Source organism: Schistocerca nitens, chromosome 4, assembly GCF_023898315.1.
Source record: "Schistocerca nitens isolate TAMUIC-IGC-003100 chromosome 4, iqSchNite1.1, whole genome shotgun sequence".
NCBI lineage: Eukaryota > Metazoa > Arthropoda > Insecta > Orthoptera > Acrididae > Schistocerca > Schistocerca nitens.
This window is the reverse complement of record NC_064617.1, coordinates 63,802,132-63,826,013: the sequence shown is the minus strand read 5'-3', so window position 1 is coordinate 63,826,013 and position 23,882 is coordinate 63,802,132. Positions and strand designations below refer to the sequence as shown.

The window sequence follows — 23,882 nt, the reverse complement described above, 5'->3', positions numbered from 1 at the left end:
AGCCTGTTGATTAGAATATGGTGGTGGTTACAGCTGGCACATAATACCATGGATGATGTGTCGGCGATCACAGCGCTGCATATCGGGACAAAGACACCACCAGCCGATGCAATGATGGTGTCGTGAATATCCATCAAAAGAATCCTGGGGTATTTATGTTACATTCAGTCTGTTTGTCTACGATATTCGGGTGAAGTGTTGCCAATGGCTTGTAGGTGCAGCAGCCCACGGTCCATGTCTGTACGGTTGGTTGTAGCATAGATGACTCCCTGGAATGTAAACCAATCCATCCTTAAGAAGAGATGGTTTAGTCAGGCAACGCAACATCTGAAGAGAGGAGGCACTGCCTTCATGCGGCGGGCCATGGTGGGAGGGTCTTCATGGCCAGGTCCAAACATGGATGGCGACCTGAGAGACGACTGGACATATGGGGCGTCTGCGGCCAGTGGGAGACTGGGTTCAACCTTCAGCGGCTGCTGGAGATCCGACTGCGCTATTGGGTCGTCTCAGGCTGATGGGAGGAGAACTTTACCAACGACAGCCACGGATGATGCCAAAGAAACACAGATACAATATGACAGAATAGTGAAGAATTAACACGCCATGTAACATATATAATTTCACAGTATGGCCATGTGATTAGTGAAACTGAACATTTAAAATTTCTAGATCTTCAGACAAATAGTAAACTGCCATAGAAAGCCCACTTTCAGGATCTTGTTATATTCAGGATACAGTAATAGCTCAGTACAGAAACGTTTAAAGAAGGAGGATGATTCTGACATATATCAAAGATCTGGAATCTACTGTGTAAGAGTTGTGATACTCCATATTTAGACTAGACTATCAGAACACTTGAAATAAGGTGTAAAGAACATAAAAGAGCATGAAAATACAGAAACAGTCATTCAACATTTGCGGAACTCCTCCGACAAGAAAACTACCACCCTACCTCCAAAGAAACATTCACTAAGAAGAAGCATTTCCTAGCCGTACAAGAAAACTTCTAAATCCAAAAACAGAAATAGTAAAGGAGACACTATAAATTACCAAACATTAGGAACCAAACGTTTTTTGAACTAAGAAAACACGTAGTAGATAAATAACGACCAATTTGGACACTACAAACGTAGTACCACATAACGTATGCAATGTATCCACCCTAGAGCACCACCACTGTATCATAGTGAAATAATAATTTATACACACAAAAGATAGGACAAACTAGCTCCCCCGGTACACACCCTCACATTCCAACACACAGCCTACCACACAGACATACAAACACACACACACACACACACACACACACACACACATACACACACGCACACACACGCACGCACACACACACACACACGCACACACACACACACGCACACACACACACACACACGCACACACACACACACTAATTGGTGTTTCAAAATTCGAATTACACAAACAAAGTTTGAGTGGATGTGGAAGGTATCTTGAAGAACAAAATTAGGATACAAACCCACGTCTAGAGATATTATCCAGTGCCGTTGTGGAGCGCCGAAGTTTCAGGCTCCGGCGGCTGATGGTAGGCCTTACCTCCAGTAGCAAGCACGACTTCATACGCTATTGCATGCAGGCAGAACATCTCGCATTGCGCCTGACAGCAATGTGGACCTCGGATGGCACTGAATGCGGCCACGCCTATCACACCATCACTGTAGAGACCGCTAACAGCAGTAGCTGCAGAGGTCAGTCATACTCTGTCATGTGCTGGCACACTGCATGAAGGAAACGTTCACCTGGGCCTCTTTCATCAAGAGCAGACGGCCTGGAAATATCGCATCTGCTACCGAGTGGGCTAACTGGCTAATGAGACTGTGTATTAGTTACATTCAGTTAAAGTTTGGACAGCAACGAGTGTTTGATAGCTTTGAGATTATACAGAACAGTCATCCTAACTTCACAGGATTAGACATTGACTACTGCTTCACACCGGTGTGCTCATGCTAGCCAAAGTTATGAATGCATTTGATATTTACTTGTGTTCTTGAATCTATAAAATGTGCTGAAGTTACATGCAGTAGCCGGCCGGGGTGGCCGAGCAGTTCTAGGCGTTTCAGTCTGGAACCGTGCGACCGCTACGGTTGCAGGTTCGAATCCTGCCTCGGGCATGGATGTGTGTAACATCCTTGGGTTTGCTAGGTTTAAGTAGTTCTAAGTTCTAGGGGACTGATGACCTCAGATGTTAAGTCCCATAGTGCTCAGAGCCATTTTTACATGCAGTACCGAAGTGCTTTACCTCTACTGCTCCTACTCGCTTCCTTCACTCTCCGCCTATATTACAGAAGCAGTTCTCTGGAGCAGACCCACGCGCCGCCTATCCAGGCGTGATATAAAAGCCTTACAGCCTGTTCTCGATCAGATGGCGAGAGAGTCACGTTCATGTTGATCTGCTGTCCCATGAATGCGCAGGAAGCTGGGCTAGAGATTCCGTTACTTCGCAGATACTTAGTGGAAACACTTTCTGGCCGGCTACCAGTGAGGCGTGGGAATGACTTGTGTTCCCAGGCAGTCTTGGCGGGCAAATTCCCGCGTGTTCTGCAAAATCGTAACTGTGATTGGCTTGCTCAGGGCATAGCTCGGTGACGTGGCAAAATCGGCGCAGAAATTGATGCCAAAGAATCTCCATTGGTGGACTAGTAGTGCTTCGGCAATAGAGTTTAATTTTCCGCCGGTTTTCGAGTTGCTGATTGGAACATTTAACCACGGCCACTGTCGTGGAGGCGGGAATGTTCTGTGTTCGGCTTGTACAGGTGTTCTTGAGAGAGTCGGCTCTCGCCTTTCGGTCAGAGTAGGTTACAAGACTGAGCTCTCGCGGCCTTCCGTTGGCTGTCTAATGTACTTTTATTCAATTGTAACTGTTTCACGAAGTTGCTGAAGTTTCGACTTCAACTTAACTTTCAGAGTACAGTTGGCAATTGAGCGTTCTGCGTACAAGCGGCCTATGTTGTGTGTCTTGAGCAGTTTTGGCTAAAGTTGACTGTATCGGAGTTACTGTGTGACTTCGCTTGTTAAAATCAATCACTGTACCGTCAGTGATTGTGTGGCGAGTCTTCTTCGTCTCCCTCAGAGGCGCATTTTTATTGCTAAGAAGTCTTTAGCCTGGAACAACAAGACCAGGATAATTTGTTTCGGGCTATACTCGCGACATTATCATCATCACGACGGGACGTCGAAGCAACAGCCATCGCCTCCGGTACGCGAGATTGTGTTCTTGCAGTTAAGAAGACAGCTTCGTAATGTATGTCCGCAGCACCGGTAGATTAGGGATTTTCCTAGGTGATAATCAGAGCTCAGGAGAGCGCGCCTGTTCGTCTTTTTCTAACTTTGTTCTGTCTTGCGTGGTCATTGTCTGAGTTCTCACTACTGTAGCAGCAATTAATGTGGGGTTGGCTGTGTGTTTCTCTTAAGACTTGAGTTGCAAGGAATTGGCTCCACATGCCACTTCGTCATAAATGTCACAATCTAGTTTAGGGACAACTTCACCTTCACAGCATTTGAGTATCCAATTTGAGCCAATTTGATGTATTGTAAATGTTTCATGTGTTTTGTTTATTATTTTGAGTTTAGTCATGATAAATCATACTGTTATTTTGGACAGAACTGTCATTCTGTTAATCGGTAGAGCAACCCTTTCATTTCTCACTACTTTAATGAAACTTTCCTTTATTTAATTAATGTCTACCAAATTAAATTATTGCAGGTGCCAAACTCTTTTATACTCCACTTGCAGGGTCGATTAGTCAGTTCGCGATTCTTTTTAATTCATGTGCAACAGCAAAAGTCGGGGTCAGAGTAGGGGGGGGGGGGATTAGAGCATAATTTATATATGAAGATTCTAGAAGAATTTAGTGTTAAATACACTGCTAGCCCCGGCACCTCGCAGTTTTGATAAGAAGAACTGATGCCCACATTTAAATATCTACCTGTCTAACAGGAACGCAGAGGGCAGAGGTGTACGAAGGAGCGAGCGGCTCAGAAGACGCGGCGTACACGCCCCCTTACGACGCCGAGCAGGTGTTGTCCAGCCCGGCGGGCCAGGCCCTCTCCAGCGCGCTCGGCAGCCCCACTCCAGCCGGGGACGTGCTGAGGCTGCGCGCGGAGGCAACCGTCTCCTGTCCAGACCGGCCCTTGGAGCCGTTGTGCTCCCTCCAGAACAACACCGATTTCTGCGTCTTCAACATCCTGGAGGATCCCTGCGAATCCGGCGACGGTGTACCTCCTGAAGACGTCCTCGCCACGCTGCTGGACCGCCTGGAGGCTCTGTCGCAACCGCTGGAGCCCCAGCAGGAGGGCGAGACGGAGCCCGACCTGGCTGACCCCAGGCGCTGGAACGGCACCTGGGTGCCCTGGACAGACTGCCTCGTCGACGAGACGGACGAGGCTTGCAATGTCGTCTGAAGGGCACTGCAAAAATTCAGCAGTTACTGAACTTACGTTTAGACTGTAAGGTGGTGCTCTTCCTATTTAAAATATTTATGCGACGTTTTGGGTAATGTCACCAACATCAGTGTCCATACAGGGCGTCCTAGGAGGAATGGCCAGTATTCAAGGATATGGCACGAACGATCATTCGAAGCAAAAAAGTCTAGGAAACAAAGGCACTAAAATGCATACCTTAAGTGCTCTAAGCGCTTATTCATACTCGACATTGTGAAACTGATCTGTTCTATCACAAGCTCTACGGTTTTCATATTTTGAGGGGGTGTACTGTGGATCAGAACAAGAAAAAAATTCCAGGAATAAATGCAGTAAAAGTTATGAGAGCTTGTTCATCTTCAGTATTGTGAAACACATATCTTATACTAACCACGCCCGGGTTCCCGGGTTCGATTCCCGGCGGGGTTAGGGATTTTCTCCGCCTCGTGATGGCTGGGTGATGTGTGATGTCCTTAGGTTAGTTAGGTTTAAGTAGTTCTAAGTTCTAGGGGACTGATGGCCATAGATGTTAAGTCCCATAGTGCTCAGAGCCATTCGAACCATTCTTATACTAAACAGCTGCTCGTAACTTTTGAGGTATAAATTTTAAAGCCTATATTTATTAAACAGTTTTTCTTGGTTTGGTTGCTACCTCCTCCCAAAATATGGAAAGCCAGGAGCTTACAGTAGAGGAGATTCGTTGCACATTATTGAAGATGAAGAAGCCCTCTTAGCTCTTGATGTATGGATTTTAAAGCCCATGTTTACTAGACTGTTTTGCCTCGAACGATCTTTTCTATCATTGAATACTGACCATTCCTTCTGGGATACCCTGTATATCCGATTCAAAGTCGCTATGTTTCCGCTGAAGATGTTGTCCTATAATATTGCTTAATAGACCTCTATTCGTCACCATTACGGGCACAGAACCTGTATCTTAAACTAAAGGTCACAGGTTATTCTCGTATCACATCGAAAGTTGACCTACCCTCATTTCCGTGAAACAGTCTTTCCTCCTCATCTTCTTCTTCTACTGCCTTCCCGTTTAGGATTTTGGTAAACATCATATCTACACCATTTTTGCTTATTTCAAAAAGTTTCTTGCTCGGGTGTGGAGTCTATGTACTAAAGTTCCCAAGCCATGATCTTTTGTTTTCTCATCGTCTTTTACCGAATATTTTTCCCCGTTACATAGTTGAGATACTGCAGTTTTCTACATTTACCGTGGTCACAACGACATTTTCTCATTTTATTTTGACAAGAATGTCATTATTGCTACTGTTATCTGTCCATGATACTCTCAGCATCCCCCTTTACAGCTCTCGTATACATCTCAAATGCCTCAAGCCGTTTGTCCGTTGTCTCGGTCACAGTCCAGTTGTCGGCTCCATACAAAAGGGTAGGAAAAATGTTGCAAGGTAGCAATCTCAATTTTGTAAATAGTCTTCACGGGTTTGCCGCCGGATCACGTTGTGCAAATTCCACTATATTTCCTCGGAGCAACTGATACCTAGCCACCAGTAAGGTAGAACCGCCTGAATATGTCGAACAGTTGCTCCGAGGAAATATTGTGGAATTTGCACAGCGTGATCCGGCAGCAAACCCGTGAAGACTATTTACAACACATCCGCCGGGAAAGCTTGAAGAATCAAATCTTAATTTTGTTTCGATTCAGAAATAATGGTTGTTGAACACATTAATCATTTTGTAAAACATGGCTTTCGGTCTCTCGGTACCGACTTAATTTTCTTGCGGTTTATCTCACTGAGTGTCAACGTTAGTTCCTCGATATGTGCATTTGTTTACTTGTTCAATTAGTTTGCCATTAATATTTGGATACATATTCGTGAGAGCATCTTTATTCCGTCGTTATAACTACAAGGAAAAACGTTTTTTTCTCAGCACACGCTTTTCACTTTATTGAGGTAAAGCATCATCAGTTGCCTGTAATTAATGATATTTACAATCTGAATTGGTTTTAAGATCGAAAAACAGTTTGTTAATAAGTTGTTGGTTTTCACGTACGATAATTTCTCCTTGGTTTCTCGCCTACATAAACATCAGGCAAAGCCTTAGGCTAGAACGTCTTCCGTTTCTTTCTTCATTTGCAGGCTAATTTTCCGTCTGCTTTGCAGAACTACACATTTTTTTACTTTTTACGCAGCACACATTTTCGTACACCGTTGTTTACTCTTTATCTGTATATTTATAAATATGTATTGTGTTTTGTAGTGTTGCCAACATTGCCACGAGTTTGTCTTTAACGCATACATTTTTGTAATAAAATATATGTGTTATTCTATTTCATTATGTTGTTGCATTCTTATATCGTGCGTATGAATAATGATAGGATAGTAATGGAGTGGCTTTTTTATGGTTAACAGGCGTGGGAGATAGAAGCACAATGGGCAAAAGTCGATAGTAGTGTGGTGGACAGTGTGCTGGAGGAGAAGGTGAGGAGCAAGACATCCTCTGAAACTGGGGGGGGGGGGGGGGAGGGAGAATGGATAGGAGAGGGTGAAGAATGGAAAAGGCTCTTTTCAATTATTTTGCATGGTGTCTGGTTATCAGTATATGTTTGGCTACTGGGAAATTGCTTATTTTGTGTTCATGCTTTGCGTATACGGAAATTATCTTGGAAAGGAAGGACGTGTCTGTCTTTATTGATTCTTATGATGTTCATGTCGTTTCTAATATTGCTTGGTTGTAACGACGGAACAAAGATACCCTCATGAATTTAAAGCAGCTAGAGAGAATATGGCCGACTAAATGAAGAATTTGGTTAAGAGTATGGTATGTCACTCTGATAAGCATGTAATTTGCTTTACTCGCGTTGGTTTCTAGGCCATAACGCTAATTATTTTCATTGAGTAGGGATAAAAGATGTAGACTATTTAAACTGCCAGGAAACACTGTAGTATCATCAACGTAGCGTATATTGTTGAATCTCTCTCCATTGACGATTCTTTCGCTGTTTGAAAGGATTCTTTTAAGATATATTCTGAGTAAAGATTAAATACAAATAGCGACAAAATAAAAGTCTTACTCACTGACCTATCTATAATGTGCCAGATTTCCTATCTTTTACTGTCACTACCTAATGGCATCCAGTTAATCTATTTAAAAAAACAAAGAATCTGTAAAAGACCACAGCAAAATATTGGATCAGCACGTTAATTGGGAAAAACTATCAAATCCAGCATGTGAGAAACCTCTCTCCTGTCAATTTGGGATCCAGAAATTTAGAAGAACATGTGAAATTCAAATTAAACAAAAATGAGGCCATGCTTTGGTCTTGCCTAATAGTAATAATTCTGGCCGACAATATGTAGCTATGAATGATTATGTAAGTTATGCATGCAACACTCCCTATGCTCAGTTATTCTGTTGCTTGAAAAGATACATAATAGACGTTTTCCAGTTCAAGTTCTAATCTATATGTACACACAAAAATTTGGAGTGTTCTACCATTTAGTGTCTCCTGTCTGTGTCCAATGTCAATTGTTTTTATAACTGTAATTGTTGAACACAACTGAATATGACGTGTTTTCCAAAAATTTAAGTATAGTACATTTACAGAGAACCACTTCATAATTCTTAATCGTTAAGTATCTCTTCTGTGGCTTTCTGTGTATGCATTAGAACAGTAGTATCACCTGTAAATGTACCATTCTGCTTGCCGAAACTTAAACAAAATTTCATTCACATATATAAGGAATAAAACTGGACCTAAAACTGAACCCTGTGAACTCCCTTTTCATTCTCGTTGTTCAGAATGATTTTTCTAGAGTATAACAGGAGGTACACAATCAAACAAAGACCACAAAAAATTCCAACTGCTGATATTTTGTTATTTAAAGCTTGTAATATTTGATGAGTGAATGTGTAAAGAGCATTCTTAGTTAGCAATCTCTCTGGAATCGAAAGTGTGATTCATTAACTAAATTGTATGTACTTAAATGTGAGAAAACCCTTTATAATATTTTACAAATAGATGTCACTAAGCAAACTGGACAACAATATTTTTTGGTTTTGTTGTCATTTGTTTTAAATGTTTAACAATTGCATGTTTTAACCATTGCAGTACCAATGTAGTGCTTGGGGGTATTCACACACCCTTTTCAAAAACATTGTAATATAGTCATGTGATTAATATTACAATTTTAACGATATTTATTGTTGTTAATGATTTCCTATACTAGATTCCAAGTTTGTTTTAAATTTTTCAGTTAAACTTAACCTAATAATTTAGATCTTAGTAGTGAACTTGACTTTTCAAAACAAATGTCATATCCACATTTTCTGGTTCTGGACCTGTCTTACACATCTATATACCTTTAACCAACCACAGTCAATGGAAGTTGCAATTCTTCAATTTTTTTTGTGGTGGTCACGAAGCAATTCTCCCCACAATGTAAACAATTCACAAAATGCGTTGGTTTAGCTAAAATTGTCTAAAGGGTACTGTGAGGTAGTAAACACAACTTATACATCAGTAGCTCTTAAAAAAATTGTAATTAATAAAAGTTAACAAGAATTAATGAAATTTGGTTTTATCTTTGTTTTCAGTTGTGGGAACAAATTGCCTCTGCACAAATTACCCCTCCCATTCCCTCCCTTCTTGGTAATACCCATTAGGGAAAACATGTTGCTATTCATAGGGTTATCTTCCTAGGAAACTGCGGGCAACCTTGTAGTTAGGGCACCCACAGCTAAGAGAAGCCATCTAGGGTATTAATAACTGCCTCAGCTGTATTTCATCCTTTATTATTTGGCCACTACCGCTTTTGTGGCACTAAAAGCCACATTTTCAGGTGAACGTCTGTATAACAATCAAGTCTAGAAGGAATAACAGCACTCAGATAGACACCAGTACGCTAAATTACTAAGATTTTAAAATTTTCAAAAAGTATTAAATTTTTTACGTGAGAATATCAACGTGACAGAGCACACTGCCACGTCCCCTGGTCACGATTCCATATAGATTGGAGAAGCGGTAAGCGATTTTTGGGTTCTACTTTTCCTAAATAGCTATTTGCTTGACAATTTTGTACTAGAATATCTCTCCATTTTGTGGCAACCACTTGTTGGGTTTTCATTCTGGCACAAAATTAGGAATTAATAGTGTTCATTTATTTTATGCTTACTAATGTATCACTATGGTACAATTTGTTTGGAATCCATCCACTATACTGCAATCTGGCAGTTTTATACTATGACATACCGTCTATTAGCGGTGCTTCGTTGTGATGGACAACGAATGAAGGGTAGCGAGGTTCCGAGTTTTTTCACTCTAATGTCTTAGTCATGTCACTACTAAAACTCATGCAAAAATTTTTCATATATTATAAATTTTTAAAATTTTAATAATCTACCATATCAGTGTATATCTCAGGGATGTTATTCCTCCTGGATTTATCGTTATACAGATGTTCACCTGAACATGTGGTTTATAGTGCCAAGAAGCCGGTAGTGGTGGAATAATAAAGGACTAAATACATCTGAAGCAGTTGTTAATACCCAATCTACCTAGGTAAGTTCCCTATGCCATTGAGGCATTACATATATTACTGAGGACATTAATTATTAAGTGCAAACATCTTTTCAGAATTTTGTTTGAAATTCCACAGACCAAATTTGAGCTTTTGGTTTTAAGTTTTTTATAATACTGTTAATTTAAGTGCAGTATGTTGGTACTACTTCTACTTACTTAATGTTTTGAGGAAGAATTTTAATATATTTTCTTGCTTCTTCGACTGAACATTTAATCCTATTTTTGCAGCTATATTTGGAAATTGATTGTTAAAAGTACTCGCATTATATGAATTAGCAGTCACAACATTTTTACTTAGTTTCATTCTTATGGCAGCTTGTTCACTAGCTAGCTGTCTTTCCTCCCATATGACAATGTCACACAAAATTCTAGGCTTATCATCTCCATTATTAATTTGTGTCAGAATGTACATACTTCTTGATATTTTAATGAATTTTCTCAAATTATTACGAGATTTTTCGTGGTCTGCAAGTAATGTTGGATCTTGACTTACTCTGGCCTTTGTACATATTTCCCTTTCCCTCTTACATCAGATTTTAATTTGCGCAGTTATCCATGGTGTACTTGTTCTTTAACGGATGTTTCTATGTAAGTTTTAAGAAAGCAATTTGTAACATATTCACAGAAATTTGCTACCTTATAAAATAAATTTGATATTAGCATCATGTTCTATGTATGCTTTATCCCATCCATGCATCCTGGTCTCATTAAGAACCCCCATACCTTCGTATGAACTTGCCTGAAGTCTGTAAGATATTATACTGCTTATTTCTATAAATTGTGCATCATGATCCGATAACCCATTAACAACTAGGTACACATTGATTGTTTCTGCTTGATCACTGTCTATAAAAATGCTATCTGTCGGTGTCTTACTATCATACATTGTATTTACTTCGTCAGTCTCTTAGTCACTGACATTCTGAGTACCTCTCCTTATACATGAGATATGTATCATTACTCCACAATTATAATACCAGGTCGGATACATCCAGCATCTTGGCGGCCCATCTGCATAACATTAAATCTTTCTTCAACTCTTTCACGATTTCAGTCGGATGGCTGTGGAACAAAGTAATCTGAGTCCAATGTGTTATTAAATATCATTCAACAGGAAGTTAAAACTTTTGCTTAGGGGGAACATCGCTCTAGACGTATTCCAACTCTTTTCCTTCTATTCAGCACGGAAAAAGCATCTTAGTTCAGTTGTAAACTATCCACGTTTTCTTGATAACTTTCTGTTTTCGCCCTTCTATCTCATCTACTAATTTTATCCTACTGTTTCTCGCTCTTCCTTTAACCAGTTAACTTCTTCCCCTCGTTGATTTCTTCTGTACTGTTTTCGCACATCTCTGTTAGATGCCATAAATTACATGTGACGAGAAACGTACTGAAAATTGCTTAACGCAATAATATTTCTTTAATTACACATATTCATTATTAGTCATATTGTCAATATTTTTTCTATTATGTATTGTCCATGTACTGTATAAATTGTAGTTGATACTCAATACGGATGTCTGGTTAGATGTAGGAGGGGGCCCTAACTAGGGTTTATAAAAGAAAATGCAATTCTGATGAACCACGCTGATTGTGCAGTTCACATTATTCGTGAGGAACAGTTGCTATGTTAAAGCGGAAGGAGTGCATAAATTAATAAATATTTTATACTGTCGAATACATTCGAACGTAATTAATAATCCACATGTAAGAACGGGGCAGTAGTGAAAAATGAAGAATTTATATAAGAACGCCTCCTGGCTGAAACATGGCTTCTTTCACTGTTTTTTCATTGGTTTCGTAGACTTTGAACATCAGCTGTATTACACCCATAAAGTTCACACAAATACGTCTTGAGTAAGATACTAACACAATTTTAGAGTGGAAGTCAACAACGGGCTAAGCGTTAAAGAGTCTTTTTGCGTTACACCCGAAAAACCAAGCAAGTGCCGTAGCCAGTAACGTGAAAAGTGGGCTAAGTACTACGATCATTTCTAATAGCCTTTAAGGTCAGTACCGCCATTAGACTGTTCTTTATTTGCAGTGTTACATTTACACGATAATGATTTCGGCTTTAAAGTGCCATTATCAAGTGTTTTAATGTTATACGGTGCCTAAATTGGCATAATGTCGTATTTAAAATATTTAATATACGGCAGAATGCCATCTTAGGCACTATGTAACATTAAAACACTTGAGAATTGCACTTTGAAGCCGAAATCATGATTGTGTGAATGTAACACTGCAAATAAAGAACAGTCTAATGGCGGTACTGACTTTAAAGAAATATATTATGACTGTGGCCCCACGATATGACAAAATTATCAAATTTCTAATGGTGCTTATAAGGCCCGAGAGGTAGCTTCGGTGGTATGTGTTGGCCAAATGATGAGGCTAAAATGGGATAAATACCACAAAGTTTTGTAATTACTTGCAGCGTGTGACAGAGATTTTGTCCAGATACAAAACCGTGAGAGGATGGAAGAATGTCAGAGTGTCAAGTACCTAAGGAACATGTAAAACGTATGTAGAATGCGACTCATAATAGTCGATTTGTGGTTCAAAAAATGGTTCAAATGGCTCTGAGCACTATGAGACTTAACATCTGAGATCATCAGTCTCCTAGAACTTGGAACTACTTAAACCTAACTAACTTAAGGACATCACACACATCCATCCCGGAGGCACGATTCGAACCTGCTACAGTAGCAGTAGCGCGGTTCCGGACTGAAGCGCCTAGAACCACTCGGCCACAGCGGCCTGATCGACTTGTGGTCACTATGCTTCAGTCTAAGGACTTTTTTGGTTTCTAAAAAGGAGCCTGTGCTCGTATTAACACAACGAAAATAAATATATCTAAATGTAGAAGGGCTCAAGTGAAAAGATTGTACCTGGTGTCGTCAAGACGAGAACAATTTTTAACGAATTTAAAGATTGGAACGCCTACAATATTGTTGAGAAAGTGATTACCACTTACATAATGAAAAACATTCTTTACTGTCACAACAACGTAAAAACAACTTGTCACCTTAAAAGAGAAAGGATCTGAATGAGATGCTGCCATATTTGAAAGTAGCTAATAGAGCATTTTTCGAACAGGTACTCAATTAAAATTGCTCTGTGCTTTATGAAATTAAAAGAGTGATTAAACATAACTTAATAACAGCACAGATATCTGTAAAATGTGTTAGTAAGATTTTCATTATTAACCAAACTAATAAATGCTTGAAATTTCTTTCATTGGCACTTAGCATGTTCAGCGCTTTTCAGAATAAAATATTTTTTTCATTGATAAAGGGAAGGGAAATTAAAAAAATGCAGTAGTTTTGTGTCCCTTATTCTCTCTACGATTAAACAATATTTTTAGGATTTTTCATTAAAATATTTTTGTCACAAACAAAACTGAATATCTTGTAATCAGTCATTTGGAACTTGGCCTGTTGTTGATCTCCAGATTTCCTCAGTACGATTGTTGTTTCTGTTATCGTACGATCTATGTGCTCAGAATAAATGAAAATATTTTTCTCCCTTTCCGGATTATTCTGCACTGTCAAGATATAGTTTGTTTGAATACAAGTAGCAAGTTTATTACAAAAATCGAAACAACCATATTTACTACTGCTCTTCATGCCTTCCCTTACAATGACGCCCGTGGTCAATATTTTTTCCAGTCCATTCGCTTACTAAATGTGGTGTCACCGCAAGACACCACACTTGCTAGGTGGTACCTTAAATCGGCCGCGGTCCATTAGTACATGTCGGACCCGCGTGTCGCCACTGTCAGGATCGCAGATCGAGCGCCACCACACGGCAGGTCTCGAGAGACTTACTAGCACTCGCCCCATTTGTACGGACGACATTGCTAGCGACTACACGTACGAAGCCTTTCTCTCAATTGCCGAGAGACACTTAGAATAGCCTTCAGCTAAGTCCATGGCTACGACCTAGCAAGGGCATTAACCATATCTGGAGAGAGTCTCACTTGTATTATCAAGAGAAATGTACCACAATGAATTAAAGTTAAGTATACGAGAAGCTCCGTTCTTTTCTTTATAGCTTTCATCACGTATCCTGATTCAGACTTAACGCCAGTCGGCGTGTGTGTACGCGTGCCTTTCGGTTACCCGTCACTGTGGACTGGCTGCCTTGTCAGTCCACTACATTGGCGACGAGTGTAAACGTGTTCTTTCTACTTTGCACTAATTTGCTTGTGTCATGGCTTCGCCACATTCTCCAGATGTACTGTCCGAATTTTATCGCTTGCAGAATCAGCAGACGCAGGCGTTATTGGATGCCCTTGGACAGCTCGTCCAGGGTCAACGTGCGCTGCAAACCGATGCGGCCGCCGCCGCTTCATCGCTACCGCAGCCACAACACGCAGTTGCACCACCGTTTCGTCCGTATAAAGCGGACGAGGAGTCTTGGACGGAATGGTCACGACAATTTGGATTTCATCTCGCCGCCTACAGAATTCAAGGTAATGAGCGGCAGCCGTTTTTGCTTTCGTGTGTAGGTGTGTCCACCTACCGTGTGATAGTGAAATTATTTCCCCGGCGCGACGTAGCAACTCTATCATACGAAGAAATTTTGTCTGCTTTAGATGCCTATTTCAAAGAAACAGTAAATGTCGTTGCCAAAAGGTATACGTTCTTTCGTACAAAACGTACGGCCGGTCAGACTAATAGGGAGTGGGTTGCAACATTGCAAGGCCTTACAAGGGATTGTGCTTTTGAGTTTGAATGTGGACTCCCTTATTCAGATACAATGGTACGTGATGCAATAGCACAGAACGTTTCAGATGTTCGTATAAGGGAACAGATTTTGAAACTAGTTAATCCCTCCCTTCAACAAGTGATACACATATTAGATAGGCAAGACACACTTGACTTTGCTCAGGAATCATTTGAAACTTCGCCGGCCGTGTGTCACATTCACCGGCCCGCCGGGCCCGCTGCACGGAACGCTAAACAGCCCTCGCGCTCGCCCACGCAGCCGCCGCCTAGCTCTCCACGTGTGCGACGTAGGCAAGCAAATGCAGTGAAATCATGCCCGCGGTGTGCAACTAGACATTCGCGTGACAATTGCCCATCACGCCAAGCTATTTGCTTTTACTGTCATAAGACAGGACATGTTCAAAGTGTTTGCCAGAAAAAGCTCAGATCAGACAATCACAACCATTCCCGGCCCTTTGCTTCGCGCTGGAATCGAACCAAGGACAATCAGGCTCGTGAACCTTCGCCCATGAACATTCATGTAGTTAATTCCACCCCGTCCAGTGCCACTATCTCTAACAGTGACTGTGTTCGTCCCACAAATGGTGTGCGTCGACGTCGCCGGAAATCTCGTCAGGTCGCATGTGCTTCTGTACCTGTATCAGTTCAAATTGCACGAGACAGTCGCTCTTGTCGTCAGCACGACTATAAACTTTTTGTAGACTTGGACTTTGAAGGCAAAGTGATCCCATTCCAGCTCGATACCGGAGTTGCAGTTTCATTGATCAATCACGACACGTACAAACAACTGGGCAAACCTCCGTTGCGTGCCGCACGTGTTAAGTTAAATAGTTACTCCAGACAAGCTATCACTGTGTTAGGACAGTGCACTCTTCTTGCTACATACAAGGAACAAACAAAACTTGTGTCTTTTACGTTCTTCGTTCTTCTACTGCAGTGAACTTGTTTGGTTTAGATTTATTTCAGTTGTTTAACATGTCTATAGTAAATCAGGTCCTATCAGTGAACGAGACTGTGCCTTCAGACAGTGTTTCTCGTCTGTGTGACGAATTTACAGACATTTTTGCACCGGGCCTTGGTTGCGCTAAGAATTATGAAGCACATTTGGAACTGAAAGTAAACGCGCAACCGAAATTTTTCCGAGCGCGCAATGTTCCCCACGCATTGCGTTATGAGGTTGCCAACCGCTACGATATCTTGTATCGGTCCACTGCTAAGCACGGCAACGCTGATGCCTTGTCCCGTTTGCCTGTTGCTGAGGATAAAGCAATCGATTCTTCCGAGCTTGCTTGCATGTTCATTGATTCGGAAACCGATGACGTGGTCGAATCGTTTCCGATTGATTTTCGTCGTGTGGCTACAGCCACAGCTGCTGACCCTGTCCTTGCTACTGTTTTGCGTTTTGTTGCTACGCAATGGCCCTTGTCAAAGTCACGGATCGAGGATCCGTTGGTTCGCCGATTTTTTGCTCACACGGAGAGACTTTTTGTACGACGTGGTGTTTTGTTGTTGCGTTCTGATAATGATCAGTCCAGAGTAGTGGTCCCACGTTCGTTACAGTCCTCTGTCTTACGGCTCCTTCACCAAGGACATTGGGGTATAGTGCGCACGAAACAACTTGCTCGTCAGCACTGTACTTGGTTCGGAATCGATGCTTCGATTACGAATATGTGCTCTTCTTGCCTTTCGTGTGCCGAACAACAATCCGCGCCGCCGCGGAAATTATTTGCATGGCCGAAAGCCACTTCCCCTTGGCAACGCTTGCACATAGATTTTGCCGGTCCATTCTGGAATGCTCGATGGTTGGTTGTGGTCGATTCTTTCAGTAATTTTCCGTTTGTTGTCCGGATGTCTTCCACGACGTCTTCTGCCACCATCCAAGCGTTATCTGCTATTTTTTGCATTGAAGGTCTTCCACAGACTATTGTTTCCGACAATGGCCCACAATTCATGTCCGCAGAATTTCAGTCGTTCTGCAAGGCCAATGGTATTCAACATCTGACATCCGCGCCGTTTTCGCCTCAGTCAAACGGTGCCGCTGAACGGTTGGTCCGGACTTTCAAGTCACAGATGTTGAAGTTGAAAGAGTCGCATTCTCGGGAGGACGCATTGTTGCTCTTATTGTCTTCGTTTCGCTCTCAGCCCCGCGATGGTCGCTCGCCGGCTGAGTTGCTCCATGGTCGTCCTCATCGAACCTTGATGTCTTTGCTGCATCCGCCGCATCAGGTTCCTGTGCAGTGGCAGACTCCTGCTTTTGCTCCTGGCGACGTTGTTTTCTATCGCAACTATCGAGGTTCACGGCGTTCGCTCGCAGGGCGCATCCTTCGCTGCCTCGGCCGCGCGATGTATTTGGTTTTGGGGGCCTCTGGTGAGATGCGTCGGCATCTCAATCAGCTGCGCCTCTGTCGTCGCCTGGGTTCTGCCGCTCCCCGTCTGCTTTCAGCGACGGTGCCGTCCGGTCAGCGCCCCGGGGACCCATCTACTGGCTCGCCTCATCCCCAGGTGTTACCGACGCTGCCTTCCCTATTGCCTCATGGCGACATGCCGCCGCCGCCGCCGCCCGTTCTCCCGCCGGCGCCGCCCGCAGCGGACGCGTCGCTGCTGCCGCCGGGCGCCTCCCAGGGTCACGCGCCGCCGATCGCTTCCCGTGACCGGCTGTCCTCCGCCATGGAACTTTTGCCCGCTCCGGACCAGATGTCGTCTTAGCCCGTCGGGTGTCCCGACGCAATGGAGGTCGACCCTTCGGCCCCTCCTATATCTCTAAGGGCGCATACACCGCATGTTGACGTGCACCCTGGACTAGGTTTTCAGGCGTTTCCTAGCTCCCCTTGGACCGAATGGCCGGGTGCGGGTGGCACAGCCTCGCCTGTTGTTAGGCTCCCCGCCTCATCGCATACGTCAACATGGGGTCCTCCCCACGGCGGGCGGAAGCCTTATCACACGACCGTTCGCCGATTTGCGGGGGAGGAATGTGGTGCCACCGCAAGACACCACACTTGCTAGGTGGTAGCTTAAATCGGCCGCGGTCCATTAGTACATGTCGGACCCGCGTGTCGCCACTGTCAGGATCGCAGATCGAGCGCCACCACACGGCAGGTCTCGAGAGACTTACTACCACTCGCCCCATTTGTACGGACGACAATGCTAGCGACTACACGTACGAAGCCTTTCTCTCAATTGCCGAGAGACAGTTAGAATAGCCTTCAGCTAAGTCCATGGCTACGACCTAGCAAGGGCATTAACCATATCTGGAGAGAGTCTCACTTGTATTATCAAGAGAAATGTACCACAATGAATTAAAGTTAAGTATACGAGAAGCTCCGTTCTTTTCTTTATAGCTTTCATCACGTATCCTGTTTCAGACTTAACGCCAGTCGGCGTGTGTGTACGCGTGCCTTTCGGTTACCCGTCACTGTGGACTGGCTGCCTTGTCAGTCCACTACACTAAACACTTATTAGAGAAAGGAGACAACGGCTTAGCGTCGCATTGATGGCGAGGTCGCTAGAGACGCAGCATGAGATGAGACAGAGCAGGGGTGGGGAACGGAATCAGTTGTGTTCCTTTCAGCGGAAACGTTCCATTTTTCACCTTAATCGGCGCTAAGAAATCACGAAAATCTTGATTCTAATTGGCCAGATGAAACTTTCAGGTCCAGATCTTCCACACACGAAACAACTATAGTAGCCACTTCACCATCTTGCTTTTTTAATCACTTCAGTCCGATCAGCTTGTTGTAATCAGAGTAGCTGCTGCTTATAGTGCTAAGAGTATTACGATGCTTGTCAATTACATAATGTTCCAGAGGACGAGTTCCTGTCTTCGTTACAAAAGATGGAGTACGTTACTCGATCAAATTCTAAAGTTTGAGAGGCTTCCGCTTTAGATCGAGCTCCTTTCGTATATTGCAGAATTACGCGACAAACTGGCGTAACGTGCTTATTAATGATCACAGACACTCTGTCAATGATCGATTTTGCTGCACGAGCGAGATATCTTAGCCGGAACGAGAGAGTGCGAGCGTATCTTACTGCGAGTTGAAAGCTTTTTCCAGCTCCTAGCAATAGAACAACTGTAGCTCCGAGTGCCACACCGCCTTTTCGCCAGTTTAACAAAAAAAAGGAGGAATGGTTTGAGTGGTTGTAACAGTAGGAAGGTCACATCATTGCTCACAAGGTATCAGTCCCTAACACCAATCCAAGTGAAGTTTCCTATGAGCAGGTTGTAGATTCTGTAACTAAATGTTATGACCAGCAAGTCAATTTTGTACCAGCTAGATACCAGTTCTTTCGTTGCAAGAAAAGGTAAGAACAAACTTATCGCTAGTGGGTAACACATTTGCAGGGTATGACGAGGAAATGCTAATTCAAATGTGCTTGTGGTGCTTTATATTCAGATGTTATGTTTCGTGATGCGATCGTGTACAATGTAACTGTTGATAAACTTAGAGACCTGATTTTGAAACAGCCAGATCGAACATTTCAACACGTTTTGGGAAATAACGAGATTGTGTCAATGAAGTGAGTGGCTGATTATTTTATAAAGATTTTTTTGTTTATTTATAGACGAAATCACATTCTTATGACACAGTCATGACCAGTTTCAGCCATACAATGACCATCTTCAGATTCTATAACAATACAAAAGAAAATTCAAACCTAAAAGTAAGTGCAATATTTCACCAGGCTTATTAGTAATCTACTGAATTTATGCTTTTGAGAAATAAAGACCATCTTATAGCGACGCGCGCATCTAGCACAAAGACAGGGAACAAAACCTAAAAATTTTTTATATCTATATAAGAACGGGGTTTTACATTTTATAGCTAGTTTGACAACACATGAACCTGTGTTCAATGTATGCCGCCCTTAGGTATGAACTATATGTATTTCGCATAAATTCAGTAGATTGCTAATAAGCCTGGTTAAATATTGCACTTACTTTTAGGTTTTAATCCAAATTTTCTTTTGTATTGTTATAGAATCTGAAGATGGTCATTGTATGGCCGAAATTGGCTATGACTGTGTCATAAGAATGTGATTGCGTCTATAAATGAACAAAAAAAAATTACAAAATTTCAACACGTAGCGCAAATTCTAGATCAGTATGATTGCTCACGACCAGGCCAGTAGGCAGCAACAACATGCACGCACCATGCCTCAAAAATAGTTCTCTAAACAGGCGAACAAACTAAGTCATGCTCTCGGTGATATTCATGGCACAAACGCCAAGACTGCCGGTCCAGAAAGGCACAGTTTTATGCTTAGGGCAAGAAAGGTCACATACAGTCCATAGTCTGCAACGGAACAAAGGTAAGAATTCTGCCCAGTCACAAAATTTAGTCACAAGGCCCGAGTAAAAAATGTAGCGTATTCGAGGCCTGCTGAAGGCATTAGCAAATATAGCAAACGAAAAGTTTGTTCATTGTTACACCAATCCAACAAACTTTTTGTTCATTTGGATATCTGTGGAAAACGTGTGAAATTTCAGTTGGACACGGGTGCTTCTGATACAGACATTGTTTTGCTATCAACAACATATTGCTATCCTACTAAACAAGAGAAATCATCGACGTCGTCAGTTCCTCCACGAACGCCATGACATCCTCAGAGGACCTTCCAGAAAAGGGATCGACTAGGCTTGTGGCAGATGGATCCACTACAAGGTTTGGTGCCTGGAGCAGCGATGTTTCCTCATTCTTATCCACGAACTTGTTCTTCAAATCCGCATTATCTGCTCTCCGTTGCGCTGCTTCGATAACAAACACTTGCACTGCCTCTCTGAGTCTCTAACTCTACCATTGCAACATGTCTGCTCTTCATTCACACAACGTATAAATATGTATCAATTAATAAACTGAAAAATGAATAGCGAATTTACATCTGATCATCATTTATCTAGATCCCTACACTGATTTGCAGTATGACCTAAATGGTTGCACATAAGACAAGTTGCACATACTGATTCAGCACATGGCACAGAATGCCCAAAGCAGGTTATACTGCGAACATCTAATAGGGTCAAAATGCTACCTCTTGATGTTGCCCTGAAACACAGAAGTAGCATTCAGTTCGTCTGTCATAAACAAAGTAACACTCAAGTGACAATGACACTCTCTCCTTCACTCTATGTCTGCCACGCATACCAATGGTAACCAAAAGTTTTTGCTCTCACCGCACTGTGTTCGCACTGCAAGTTGCTGTCGAGACGTCGCACTGCATGGACGAAGCAGCTTCTACTGCCTACTATAGACGACGCCACCAGTTCTGACTCCGATTTATTACAGATTCTAGGAGTGGTAGGTTGGCTGCCTTTGTCAGGATGTAGAATGGCTGAGAGCTGCTGGTTGATGGAGTCTCAGAGAAAAGCGGCTGTGCAAATCAGTGTTTTAAAATTTACTTGTATAATAACACTGCGTCGATATGGGGAGATTACCGTAGCGCCACCCCACAGAAATGAGGGCTGGTGGCCAGGTGGCTGCTATCGACCAGACAGCTGGCTCTAACACATGCTCACTGCCTACTTTGCTGATACCTGCACATGGTGCCTACAGTATGAGCCAAATCCCCAGCATTAGCTTCACGTGGAGACAGGAATCTTGCAGTGGTAACCAACTCCGTGATTAATGGCTGAATCTGGGAGGACAAAGCGTGCAGTGAGTGGGCGCCCCAGTGGCATTGTGAGTAGGCGGCTGTTCTGCCTGGCGTGCGACCCACTACCGCTGGGCATGGGATTGGCTGCTGCTGGAGTGAGCCGAGCAGGCCCACCGCACAATGGTTTGAATGAAGACTTAGTGCACAAGGCTATTTACTGCAACGGAGACTCGAACCCATGGCTCCTGCTGGCAGCTCCGTATCATCTCGTCTGGTGTAGCGCCTTCATCTCAGGAGACAGTTGAGGTTCGAATGAATCTGCCACATAATCGACAGCGGTTTCTTCCAGATATCAGTGCACCTTTTATGTCAGTGCGCCGCTTCTGGTCACTTACTGGGCAACTCCACCGAAACCACGATGATGGAGACATCCCCCTGCCTGTGCCACGCATTGCAGATGAGCAGGCAGATTACACGAAATCAACATCGATCTTGACTTAGCCAAAATGATGACATGCAATATTCAATTACCTTCTCACACATTTGACCTTGAAATTCTGAAACAGCGATGTGAAGTGGAAAGAAGAAGCAACAGCCACAGATAAACCGAGTCCAGGAAGACATCTGGTTCTGACAGAGAAGGACATCGAGCATGGTCAGGATGGTTGAAAAAATCGCATGAAGTCAGGGGAAGGAATTACTTGTTGGTTCTCAAATGCTACCAGCAGTGCAGCTAACAGGATGACTGCGTGCAGGGAGTTAAATAGAATCGGTACAATGGTCGATTAGATCCTCATAAGCCACATATTTCTGTAGTCGGTGCTAAGTGAATTTTAAGGTCGTGAAAAGAACGGAACCACTGGACACTGGATGACTCGAAATGACTGGTTCCAGTGGAAAGGTTTGGTTCTGTTTAATACTTGGAGGACATTACCTGTCATGTGTAGTATCAACAGTGAAGTACAGTGGAGATGGTATTAAGATATGGAGATGTTTTCAGTGGTTAGGGTTTAGCCGCTTACTGAGGCGATGATTGTCTACATCCGCACTACAGGCACCATCTCAACAAGCAGCATCTGTGAGGCATGGGCTGTGGACAAAGATATTCCTTTGAAGGTCTAACCCCTCCATAGTCCCGACCTTAACCCAACGGAAGACGTTTGGGATGAGGTAGAATGTCTAATTCGCTCAAGACCACCACTAAATCTCTAGTTTCGAATCTTGAGGGAGAATGGGCTGCCTTCCCTTCACAAACATTCAGACACATCATTGAAAGTCTTCCCAGAAAAGTTGGAACGGTTATCAGTGCCAAGGGTGGAATCATTTCATAACAAAATTAACCAACAAATACCTGCGTAGTTTTGTGTCTGATATTCCAGACTATATTGAGTTTACAATAGCAAACGGTAACTTTTGGAAATGGTTTCTTATTGTCGACATCCCGTACCACCAAATGAATAGCTCCAATGTGCCTGTGGTGCCTGACATCAGCGTTTGTTCCATAGCATTATTTGGAGCGAAAGAACAGTGCCAGATGACGTAACACACTTGCAATCAGGCAAAAGGTCCACCTGTCACCGCCACACTCCGCCGTTACTCCATGACACTCTGCCACCATTTATTCCACCTTAAGCTGAGGTAGCCTGTGTCGTTACGGTGGCTTGTGACGCCATTGTTATGGCGTCTACCGGAGCACACGTCGAAACGTAGGAGAGATGCAGTGCATTAAAGTAAATAGCATGTACTCTAACAGATTGCCAGTTCTGTTCAGATGCATTCATTATATGCTGTCTGGAGCAGAGAGAGGTAGGTACAGAGGAGCTAACAATGCAGAAAATAAATAAATAAATAAAAAAGACCTTAATCATGCCAAAAAAATTGTACGGAATGTTGTTCAATTTAGCAAATGATTCCATTTCAATTCTTCTTCTTCGTCATCTTCTTAAGTGGTGGTCATCATAGAGTTATGGGACAGCTTTTCCAAAACTGATCCATGACCTTTTTAATAAATCATTATTCAGATGAAGAAACCAAATCGATTTAAATCAATATTGCTACATAACAGTATGTACACAATTTAATCTAATGCTAATGACTGCAAAACTAAGTGCTTCTGGTCCTTTTTATTCTATGTAGTGACGGAACCTTGCAATGTTTTTCTGGTGGCTGACCAGGTATTAGAATGAATATTAGCTCAGAGGGGAACTGTGTGCAGCCCATAAACATGTTTCTGCTAAAAGCCAGGTTTCCACTGATGTATGTGCTGCGAACTGAACACTGTCAATGCAAATCCCCAGGTGATCGTCATGGGACAGGCAGACCGAGAGCTCCCAGCACACATAGTGAAAGGAATTTCTGTCTTGTGCCCTACTCACAGCAGTTTTAAGAGAAGGGAAATTGTTCTAGTTATTGTCAAATTTTCATAGGTGAGAACTCGAATAGTATACTTCTATTTTGTGGAGTAGAGAAACAAGGAACTTCGTCTCAGGACACGATAGAATACAGACTTCATCTCAGATCTCCACAGGAAGAAGACTTCGTCTTGG

The 23,882-nt window shown here is 42.7% G+C and overlaps 1 protein-coding gene across 1 annotated transcript in view; it reads left to right on the top strand.

Moving 5' to 3' along the window:
- The window catches only part of LOC126251447 (uncharacterized), a 516,817-nt gene extending 510,049 nt beyond the window's left edge, over nt 1–6,768 (top strand). The window contains exon 16 of the mRNA XM_049951875.1: nt 3,977–6,768. Within this exon, the coding sequence (XP_049807832.1) occupies nt 3,977–4,440 (464 nt within the window). The 3' untranslated portion in view covers nt 4,441–6,768. The remainder of the gene's footprint in view (nt 1–3,976) is intronic.
- The last annotated feature ends 17,114 nt before the right edge of the window (nt 6,769–23,882 follow it).